Genomic DNA, 12264 nt, shown 5'->3' on the forward strand with positions numbered 1-12264 from the left:
CGCAACCAATCAAGCCATTTTTGCATTGTGAGGTCCTTATTGGGTTGGACGGAGCCTACCAAACATGTCTGAAGAGCATCTCTAGTTGATCCCTTATAATTTAACTCCTTATATGCCTCCTCAAACGTAACTCCTTAAAATTAGAGGAATTTTGTGGCATGACCTAACCGAACCCTCAAATTTAACTCCTCAAACAAACTGAACAAATGAAGAATAAAACTAGTGTTTAATTTGTCAAGCACAGAACCTAAATATATACTAGGCTCAACTATGTGCATCAACAACTTATGCTAAGCAAGATAAACAAGATATATAACTTCAAGCGTGAAGGCTATCACAAAGTAAGTGCACAAGTAAAGGGCTCGGGTAAGAGATAATCATGGCACGCAGAGACGATGATGTATCCCGAAGTTCACACCCTTGCAGATGCTAATATCTATTAGAGCAGTGTGGATGCACAATGCTCCCCAAATTCCACTAGGGCCACCGTATTCCCCTCATGCCCTCACACAATGCAAGGTGCCATGAATCCACTAAGGGGCCCTTGAGGGCGGTCACCGAACCAGTACACTTGGCGACCCTTGGGGCGGTCACCAAACCCATACAAATTGCTCGGGCCAATCTCCACAACTTAATTGGAGACCCCAAAGCTTGCCCGGAGCTTTACACCACAACGGTTGAGCTCCGTGACACCACCAACCATCTAGGGCACCCAAGCAACCAAGAGGCACAAGCTCTAGGGTTCCCAAACACCCAAGAGTAATAAGCTTCCCAACTTTCACTTTCAAGTATCATCATGGAGAACTCAAACCGATGCAACTAATGCAATGGCAAGAACACACGAAGCGATCAAGTCCCTCACTCGCGAATTCCACCAAAGCAACGAAAGCTATGGAGGAATATGAGAGGAAGAACAAGGAGAACACAAAAGAACTCCAAGATCTAGATCCACAAGGTTCCCCTCGCTAAGAGGAGAGATGGATTGTTGATAATGTAGATCTAGATCTGCTCTCTCTTTTCCCTCAACAAGATGCAAGAATCCTAGGAGGGATAGAGAGAAAGCAAGCTCTAAGAGGTCAACAATGGTGGGTGAAAACTTGCCCAAGAACCTTGGGGTGAATGGGGAAGAAGACCCCCTTAAATAGTGGGTAGGTGGATCTAACCGTTATGTTCTGGAACTATCTTAAGCAGTACTACTGCTCGGCGGAGCATTACTACCGCAAAGCACAGGGTAGTCGCCGAGACCCACTGAGGACCAGTGCGGAGCTGGCGCGATAGTACTGCCGGAGTGCTACTACTGCCTTAGATAAGCGGTACTACCGCGGCCGGTGGGTAATAGAGATTTCCACGGTAGTGCGCGCGGTACTCCAGCGGATTCTAGAAGGGTAATAGAGAAATCCACGGTAGTGCGTGTGGTACTCCAGCGGAAGTACCACACAAGCAGTACTACCGCTAGGAGCAAGCGATACTACTTGAATTCCCAAAGGGTAATAGAGACCCTCCCGGTAGTAACCACGGCACACCAACGGAAGTACCGCACAAGCGGTACTGCCATGGTAGCCAGCAATACTACCGCCAATTATCATCAGCCCTGAACAGAGCAGAACGAAACAAGTAAGACCAAAACCGCCATAACTTCTGAAAATGAACTCCAATTTTGACAAAATCAAGCTTGATAGAAAGCTAACGACAAGAACTATCAAATCCATAAATGAAGAACAGAGCAGAAGGAAACCTCCGTAAGTGAAGAACCGGCAAAAAGTCCAACATCGAAAAGATAATAGAAGATACATATGAAATCCATTTTTGATGAACTTGAGCTTGTCATGAAGATAACCACATGCCCCAAAACTCACATAAAGAAAATCCAAACAAGAACCAAGAAAGATGATGCCAAGGATGCAATGATTTGAGCTCTCTACGAATGATACGATCAAGCTGTACTGTGGCAGTCAAGGAAGGCAAGTGCTGCGTACAAAGACTACGTGGAACTTGGTGTGGCTAAAGCCAACTAGCCACCAACACACACTGGGGAGTTACATTGAAATGGTCACACACAGACACAGTAGTCACAAGTTTTAAGCAGTTTCCTTACACGAGGGCTTCTATTACGTACACACAACTCAGGCTAGCAACAGTAACTCACTGCACTTCACATACCCCATCTAAAAAGTGCATACACACATAGTATATCAGTATATAGGAAAACGAATAATAGGTTCTCAAAAAACAGGGAATAATAATTTACTAAACTATAAGGAAGGGGATCTAACTCCTTTGTGCACTTCTGTTTGCCAGATTAACTTTTGCGCTGACGTTTTCTCACTGCCACATGATTCTTCTGTTTTTCGTAAGTAACAACGTAGTCGCAGTAAGGCGGGATCCGAGATCTCCATACTAGCACCTCAAACTTGTCTTCAACAGGTATATCACGGCCTGTCAGTAGTTCTTGCGATGTCAGTTTTGGCAGCTCACTTTGAGCAGGGCCAGCCTCCCTAAGATCATACACCAGGTATCCCTGAGCCGGACCACCCACCAAGGCCGCACTGCCGAAATTCACAGGAAAATTTCTACCAAGGAGGTCCTCCGGGTGCGTGCCGAAGGACGACATGTGCTCGCGAACAAGTACTCTTATGCTCGATAATACTCCGCGCCAGAATTCTGTGCTTGGATTAGCTCTTAGTAGCTCGCCGAGTATGTTTGCACCAAGAAATGATCCCTGTAGGAGCGCCGCTAGTTGCATGCCCAAAGATGCCAGTTTCGGATGATCATCAGGATCCATGCTTCCGAAGGCAAGTGCCTTGAAGTAGTACCAGTACTCTTCTTGAGACAGACTCTTCAGCCTGATCGGTTGAGCAGTCCCCAAGTTTGCAACTTGCTCTGCTCTGCCTGTCACTACAATTTTGATCCCAGCACCTGGCAACTTCTGCAGATATGATTGGAAGTTTGTCCATGCTGCCTCATCCACATCGAAGATGAAATCCACAACAAACAAGTACTTCCCTGAGGCTGCCTGGTTGTTAAATGCAAATACTCCGTTCCGTAGATCATCTCCTTTGAAGAAAAACATGTGGGAGAAATGATTGCACACCCTCTCATCCTTGCAAGCATGCTGCACCAGAGTTTTCTTCCCGATTCTGTGTGGGCCGATGATCGGCAGGATGCTAATATGTGTGCAATCGTGATGACTGTCATCACATAGCAAGAAGTTGATGAGTTGCTCTTTCTCAACGTGGCGACCAAACATGCACTTATCCATGTATAGGTGCACACAGTATGGCTGACGAGGAAGACGAGGGCAGCTGCCGAGGAGCACGACGAACTCTCTCATATCTGCAGTCTTGGCCTCTAAACTTTCAAGAACCCTTTTCAAATTTGTCGTGCTCCCAGTACCAAATGCTACTGGTGCGTTCTTCATTATAGAAGCAGCAACAGCAAGACGAAGACGCTTGGCGGCGCTAAAAGTAGAAACGGCAAGAGACTGGCTCCAGTTACTCACCTCATCATCTTCAACGCTCTCTTCTCCAAGGGATTGGAACTTGAGCCTGTCAAGCATGTAGTACCCGAGATGCACACCATCGATGAGTGTCTTCAGATGCAGGAACATCCCTCGATTTGTGATTTGCCGCCCCTCTGCTTCCTCAACAACCATGTGCATCCTTAGTAAGATGCGTTCCAGCCTTCTACGGTCCTCCTCCACACATGTTTGAGTGCCATAATTTTGCGCCAGGAAAGAGATGAACCGGCTGACAAGATCACCCACCACAGCTGAAATCAGAACCTCCATGCCAAGATCTGATTTTAGTTTGCAAAGAAGTTATTTCAAAGGTGGGGAAATAAGGTCAAGAAAGACAGCAACCCAGAGTTATATATGACAACAACAGAAAGAAATTCATATGATGAGGTGGCTCGTTCTAACACTCATGTACCAAGTTTCCTTTTTGTAACTTTATTTCTACCTTGAGCCCCTTGAGCGGAGGACCTTTTCTCAATTAGTTTTTTGCTGCACCTCCGCCTTCTCGATAATGGTCGGTGAGGATCGCTGGCTGGAGCACCTCAGCTTCTTCAGGTCATCCTCCATCACTAGCAACCGCAGAGATAAGCATCTATATTGTGAGCCTTGACCAGGAAGCAATTGTCAATACCTTTTTCTCTCTTTAAAAGAAACATAGCACTAAGGCGACTAAAAGTCAAGAAATGGAACTGCCAGCACAATGATTCAAAGGTGTGGGCATGTGGCTGAAGCCAGTTAGTCATCGACACATACTGGGTTAAACTGAATTGAGCATACACATGAGAATAGTCAGAAGCGTGATGTAGCAATAGGAAGTGACTGCCCTTTACATATCCCGTTTAAAAAGTGCATATTAGCAAAAAGGTTCGAATTACATCTAGAATAAGGATGGGGATACAGATAACTCCTCCGTGCACCTCTGTTGGCCAAATTAACATTCATGCTGATGTTTCTTATGTGCCAGGTGATTCTTCTTGCTGATGCTACGATGGTGCTTCTGTTTCTCGTAAGTAAAAACATAATCACAGCAAGGCAGGATCCGAGATCTCCATACCAACACCTCAAACTTGTCTTCGACAGGAACACCTCAAGATGGGTGTCAGCGATGTCAGCTTTGGCAGCTCTCCTCCCTAAGATCATATATACATGGCATCCTTGAGCTTTACCACCCACTAAGGTCACATTGGTGTAATTCAGAGGAGTATTCTTCCCAGAAATTCCTCTGGGTGAGTGCCGAAGAACCTCAAGTGCTTGTGAGCCAGTCCCCTTATGCTACATGATACACCACGCCAGAATTGAGCATTTGGGCTCGCTCTTAGTGGCTCGTATATTTGCACCAAGAAATGATCCCTGTAAGAGTGTTGCTAGTTGCATACCCAAAGACGCCAGTTTCGGATGCTCATCAGGATCCATGCTTCCAAAGGCAAGTGCCTTTTAGTAGTACCAGTACTCTTCTTGAGACTGACTCTTCAGCCTGATGGGTTGAGCAGTCCCCAAGTTTGCAACTTGCTCTGCTCTGCCTGTCACTACAATTTTGATCTCAGTGCCTGGCAACTTCTGCAAATATGATTGGAAGTTTGTCCATGTCGCCTCAGCCACATCATAGATGAAATCCACAACAAACAAGTACTTCCTGAGACTGCCTTGCGCCTATCGTGCATGTAATGCCCAAGATACACACCCTGAATGAGTGCCTTAAGCTGCAAGAACATTCTTCGATTTGTGATGTGCCACCCCTCTGCTTCCTCAACAACAGTGTGGATCCTTAGCAACACGAATTCCAGCCTTCTACGATCATCATCCTCACAAGTTCGAGTGTCATATATGTGAGCTAGGAATGAGATGAAACGGCTGGCAAGATCACCTGCGACTGCTGAAATCAGAACATCCGTACTGAGCTGAGACGAGCCCTCCCTGGGAGTAAGTGATCAGATGGGAGTTAATTTGCAAAGAGTAACACTGTTTCAGAGGTGATAGAATGAGGTCAAAGTCTGCAGCTTGCCAGAAACATATGGCACCATGATGGTGACTGAAAGCAGTTCACACAGTTGGACGCTCCTACAAAATACAAAATGTCTCTTTCGGCTCACTTATTTCCACCTTTTCATGAATACGGCTGCAGAAAAAATTGTGTGCATTTTAAATATATGAGGAAGTCTCCAATCAGTCCTAACCCCACAAATGGACCAAATGCAATGGCCCAGGCACTGTTGTGTTTACAAGAGTGTCACTTTCAGACTTTTTGATGTTTTCTCTATTTTGTGCAGATGGGCAAAAAAAATGTTATATTTTTCAAATAAAATAATGACAACTACGATAAATCATTTTGGGGTGACCTAAAAAAACATGGTTTCAATACAACTTGGGCATCAGCCGGCCACTCTCTCCCAGTTCCTCCCTCCCTCTCTATTTGCACTGGTTGACACCTGGTTCGTAAGAGCAAAACAAACATCTAGATAAATGAGCATTCTTGCAGTAAAATCAGCACAGCTCATATGTGAGAAAATTTTATTCTTCCACTTGCTACTTGAGACTATTCATCACTAGAAGTTACCCTAGGAGATATATGAGAAGCCAACAAGAGCAAGAGAGAAAGGCTGAGATCGAAATCAAATAAGGTGGCTCACTAACCAAATACGTTTTCCTCAAAATTCTTCACTGCAACGCTTACAACAACACAAATAAAGAACGTCATGAGCTTCTTTCTTTTAAGATTGGAGCCCAAACAGACACAGAGGTCAGTGGCCTGGACTTCCAGCACAACACAAGCCTACCCTTCTCATGCACAACCTCAAACCCCCTATTGAACAACCCAACCAGCATCCTGGCTTGAGCAACATTGCAGCCACTCAGGTCACAAGCCCCATACCTTTCCAAAACCACAGGAGTAGTGACCTCAACTGTCACAGACCCATACTGCCCCACAAAGTCCTGTATCCTTGGCCCCACCATCTCCCTCTCCACAAGTCTCAGGCACGCCCCCTGGTTACCACCAAAGAAGCAGCTCGCCAGTGACTCGAACACCGTGGTAAAGTGGTGCAATGCCTCGAAGAAGAAGTCGACAAAGGAGGCCTTACATAGAGACGCCTCCTTTCCGACTCTAACCAGCTCCTCTTCTACGATGACCATTAACTTTGGCTGTAACAGTTTAACACAGGCAGGTAGGAGTGCCGGTAACTTGCTCAGCAACTTGTAAGGCATGCCTGTTGTGTCACATGAGAGGATCACCGAGCCTTTACAGTTCTTGGAGAATTCATGCAGGTCTTCATCACTGTGTAAACAGAGAGAGCTGTACTGGAAAGGAAGGTTCAAGGAGTCCGCGAACTCCGAGAGCCGCCGCGCAGATGCATGGTGAACGCCGTCGCTGTAGTCGGCGTCTGCTGTGACCGCCGTGAGGTGGAATGACATGCCACCATGACGGGCAAGATCTGACATGAGCGATGGCCACTGGATGCCCTCACCAATGTTCAGGTCGACGATGTGCACATGTGTATCGCCCTTGGTGGCGTCTAGAATGGCCTGGTTGGCAGTGAAGTGCGCAAACTTGGCAAACGGCGACAGCTCTTGTATAATATGTTGCACCGACATTCTATCAGACGGCAGTGGCTCCGGCAGAGAGCAACTGGTGCTTGCACTGGAGATCCGGGACCGCAGACCTTGGGCAAAGTGGTAGGCCAGGCGATCAAAAGAGCCGGCTGCTGCATTTTCAGGGCTGCCAAGGAGGAGGCCATCAAGCCTCGAGAACACTGCCAAGGCAAATCTTGGATCCCCCGCCTCAACCGCCTCTGCACCAGTGAGGAGGAGATCAGTTAAACTGTTCTCCTCCATGAGCTCTTCCTGGATCGCGACCAAGTTGCCACTCTCTTGGCCCTGAATCCTCTCATCACAATAGGTGAACACACCAACATCAGAAGCATCTTGTTGATGCCAATCATTAGCATAATCTTGAACTGCAGTGTCCAAGAACACATTATCAGGTTGCTGATCAGTGGGATGATCAACATGGATGGTGGCATTCTCGTGGAGAGCTACTTGAGGAGACCACATGAAAAAGTTACTCTCTTCATGTGTGGGGAGGGAGAGAAGAGGGGAACAAGGATATGACATGGTCTCCATTTTAGTTGCTATCTACGATAAGAATTGCCTTGATGTGTGGCCTCAGACTGTGTCTTATATAGAAACCACATGGCGGAGGGGCAAGAGATTAGTACTAGTAGTGGAGAAAAGAGAATGTGTGGACCCCACCTTCATGGCCGATGCACGCTAAATTGTCCTGATCTTGGAGCCTAATACAACATGGATTGAGCTAGAGGTGATTGGCTCTTGTGTAGTTCCCCACCAACTTCACAGCATACATACATACCCCCCAAAACATCACAATAAAAATAGAAGAGAAATGCATACGTGTGCAATGTGTCATTTTGCTGGCCTGACAGAATGAAACAGAAGGGACTGCGAATACGCTAATGGCATATTCCAAGAATTCTTCTTGCTACGTGGCAGCATCTAGTCAATTGTTGGACTATGTGCTGTTGCTACTTCAAAGTTGCTATGGCCTGCACATATGTGCCAATGGCAACGCAGAGAGGCAACAAAATGCGACCTAGACGCAAATCATATGATTTGAACTTTTGTGCTCAAGAAATGGTTTCTTAGTACTATATATTATATCTCTTTAAAAATATAAGCACCGCTTCATTCTGTCTGATACAGAATTAATGTTGACGTTTAATACTTAAACATTATTCATGATCATTGACCAGCCCAAACCAAGTTAATTTTGGCATGCTAATGTGTGTCCAAATTATTTGTGCTGACACCAACTTGCTCCCAGACTGGATTCTTTATTTGACACCAATCAGGTATTCATAAATCCCATTGTTGTAAGGTGATACAAATTATTTGGCAGATTCTAATGGAGTTATGAGATGTAGACAATAGAGCGAAACTAAATGAGTACAAAGCTGCTTGTCTGAGGGAGTAGAGCTGTTGCAAAGTGGAACTTACAAAACACAAGCGTGGGCCGCACAGATTTCCTGGTTCCAGGCTGCCTCTTGCTACTGATCTGAACGTTTCTCCTGCCTTCACGCCTGGCAATTCCAAAATGATCATTTTCAGAAAGTAGCAACAGCGGGAGATTGTGGATGGAGTCCAACAATGTACAGCTTTCCACTGACTATTTCAGAACTTCAGATAAAAGTGCACAAATGGTGTGTTCAGGTGAGCTTTCAGCATTGTATGATTCTTTTCTCTCAGGAGTGTCTGGATGATTCCACTGAGGTAACTAAATATACTGCACTATGCTGAGATGTCTTTTTACAGGACAAGCAAAGCTGGCGACATCTGCACATTGTCAAGAGTAACATTGTGAATTTACTTGGTCAGGGATTATTGGTGTGTTCGATCAGAAAAGGAGAAAGATACCAAAGTACAACTGTAAGAGTGCAGACAATATGATGTAAAAGAAGTAATCACTTCAAAAAGGATCTTGGCAGCATGGTACTTTTAATCACAACCAGCAGTACAACTGCCTTCACAACCGGACATGTCAAGTAGTATAATAAACATGTTTTCACAGGAGGAAGGAGAGTCACAAATCTGAATAATTAGAGCTATTAAGTATCATATGCCCCCACCACACCCCACAAGATTTCATCATAGAGGGCTCAAATTAATTCCTTGAGAGTTGAGACTGACAGGAATGGTTATATGGTCCATTTTGTCAACGACGCGGGAGCTTAACATGCTCAGGAAACATGCTCTCTGATATCAAATGAGTTAAGGACGGCAGGTGGATACCTAATTATCATCATAATCATAGTTGGTAAGCACTGACTACTGGAGAAGCAAATAAACTATTAATTAGACAGTATGAATCAAATATTCAGTATTATATGGTAATACATTGATGGAATCAGCATTTGCCTAAATATATATAACATTTTTGCTCTTGAACTATTCCTGAGTGGGCAATCCGAATATCCAATGACCACGCCAGGTGAGAATAAGAATAAAGGTTTGAAACAAGTGGCAGAGGTCAGAAGGTTGAAGCTGATAATAGAGAGCTTCTCAAACGACACTTGTCGGCATTTCACTGATGCAACGCGGCCTAACATCTGTCAAAATATGTGAAGGAAGAACAGTGGACAAAGATCACTGAGAATTTCACCAATCAAAGGCCTATGGGGTTCGGTGTTTGAGAGGAGCAGCAATTGCTGAAAACAAGAGTAGCAAAACAAACTGTTGCTTTCCGTTCTGTAGCATCAGCTTGGTGGTCTCCTAATCCCCAGCTAGTTAGCAAGTCACCTAAAGCATCATCCTTTGTCTATCGGTATGTTCCCTAATCCCTCATAAGATACACGGTATACTGCTCAACATGGATGCCAAAGGGAAGTACAAACGAAGACGCACTAGCACTGTACACTATATGCTTGGTTTATCTGGACGAGAGGTAGGCAGAAGGTTCCGATGCCATTGATTAGACATAGCATGCTAGAACAACGTGGTTTGCCTGTGTGGCTGTGTGCTGTCCTCCTCTGAAGAATGAAACTTAGTTCTAGTACAAGAAGTTTGTCTTCACTCAAGGTAAACGAAAAATTTGAGATTAGCAAACACTAGAGGACATGCTAATTTCTGGTTTGATGCATCACTTACTAGTTGGCTAGCCTATCAGCTCACTAAGAACTGCCAGCCAAAACAAATTTCTCAAGGGGTCAGATATATTACAGCATGGTCCCATGAATGGCATACCTCATGCAGTTCAAAAATAAACCTCTGCAATATGCCTTACTCTCAAGATAGAATCCCACGGTCACGATAGAAGACAACCGATCTCTCCTCTAGGTAAACTACAACTCGAGGCCTGTGTACATTAAAGTAAAAAATTCACTGTCAACTGAGGTCAATATATTGTTTGCATCCTACCACATAGACTTGCGTATGGTTAAATTCAAGTTAGAGTAAGCAATATATTACAGTCCAAGGGCGGCAATGCACGGTCAACTGATTTCTCTTTCAGATGACTGAGACATTACTGAAATATGAGCCTAGCTAGACGGCCGGAAATTTCAACAATTATGTGAAATCATTGAACTTTGAAATTGGAAGGTAACAGCCACTAGTACTGTAGAAACCTGTCACCATCACCTGCATAATCTAAGGTGCCTAGCTATAGAAAACATAAGTACTGGCAAGTTGCTGCAAGATAGATTCCTGTTAAACAAGCTTGGCAACCTAAGGTCGGAGCCATTCTCCAGTAAAAAAAAAACAGATAAATCTGATTATTTTTTTAGTGGACAATAGATATATTCGTTCCTGTTAATATGGACCCTATGACTCACCACTCAGACCACGAATAATATTAGGGGAGATATGTTATGAAGGCTTACCCTGGTTTTGCTAACAATTAGTTGTTTGGATTGAATAAATTTGATGTCATTTATCAAAACAATATGCATGCTCGTATTCCAATCCTTCTCCATATTAGAGAAACAAAATGCTGAGAGAAAATTGAAACGGACCGAATATATAATTACAAGTCCATGACCATCATGTGCTAACAAGCGTGGTCTCCTCCAACTCTTAAACATGGAGACCACTAGAAGTCTAGAACCCCATATCAGAGACATGTTAAGAGATAATTTTAGTCCTACTGTTGAAATCGGAAGTACATTGCACTTTGAAATTGGAAGGTAACAGCCACTAGTACTGTGGAAACTTGTCACCATCACCTGCATAATCCAAGCTGCCTAACAATAGAAAACTAAAGTACTGTCAAGTTGCTGCAAGTGGGGTAGATTCCTGCTAAACAAGCTTGGCAAGCTAAGGTCGGAGCCATTCTCCAAAGTCAAAATATTCCAGATAAATCCGATTCGCTTCAGTTAACGTGGACCTTCTGACTCACGACTCAGACCAGGAAAAAATATTAGGGAAGGAACATCATGCAGGCACCATTCCGGAGCAAAGCTTACCCTGGTTTTGCTGACAATTAAATGTTTGAATCGAATAAAATTGACATCATTTCTGGAAGCAATATACATGCCCGTGTTCCAATCCTTTCCCACCACTATTAGCAAAACAAAATGCTGACAGAATTAAAACCGACGGAATGCAAAATTACGAGTCCATGACTATCATGTGCTAATTAGCATTGTCTCCTTCCACTCTTAAACATGGAGACCGCTAGAACCCGACATTCGAGTCATGCTCAGAGATAATTTTAGTCCTACTGCATCACCACCACATATGAACAGAATCTCATGACCAACTGTCCGTGCACTTGTCCTGCCATGAGTACCCTCGAATGACTAAAATAAAGCACTGTAGCTGGTATTGAGAAGAACTCCATGATTGTCGCATGCTAATTAGCACGGTTTCCTCGAACCGACACGCGCGCCAAGGTTATAGTAGTACACGGGAACCGCTAGAACCCAAAATCTAGGGACGATGCATCACCACGGTGAAATATGAAACAGAATCCCAATGTGAGGGAATCCTTTGCGTCGGGTGTGGTGAACCAACACGCCAAACTTATGCTCTACGCGGGAATCGCTAGAACCCAATTGGCACCTGCGGTTGCACGGCTTGGTCGGCAGGTGTCTCTGCATCTTCCATGTGCGCACCGCGCCACCATGTGAGTGTGTGACGCAAGGCTCCGAGCGGAGCAGGCGTCAGTGCGTGCGTGTACCTTCGGGTTCGGGGTGAGGTACCTTCGTGACCTACCTCGGGAGGGGTTGGTGGTCGGCTGACTC

At 44.8% G+C, this 12264-nt stretch overlaps 1 protein-coding gene across 1 annotated transcript; it reads right to left on the reverse strand.

The window, feature by feature from the left end:
* Positions 1 to 2086: 2086 nt before the first annotated feature.
* LOC123096424 (uncharacterized) lies at positions 2087 to 12254 on the reverse strand. The gene is made up of 3 exons (XM_044518169.1): positions 6384 to 12254; positions 5196 to 5428; positions 2087 to 3795 (listed from the first exon to the last, which is right to left on the reverse strand). Exons 1-3 carry the CDS (start codon positions 7628 to 7630, stop codon positions 2300 to 2302), a joined length of 2976 nt encoding a protein of 991 aa, XP_044374104.1. The 5' UTR covers positions 7631 to 12254; the 3' UTR covers positions 2087 to 2299.
* Positions 12255 to 12264: the final 10 nt, after the last annotated feature.

Source organism: Triticum aestivum, chromosome 4D, assembly GCF_018294505.1.
Source record: "Triticum aestivum cultivar Chinese Spring chromosome 4D, IWGSC CS RefSeq v2.1, whole genome shotgun sequence".
Classification (NCBI taxonomy): domain Eukaryota; kingdom Viridiplantae; phylum Streptophyta; class Magnoliopsida; order Poales; family Poaceae; genus Triticum; species Triticum aestivum.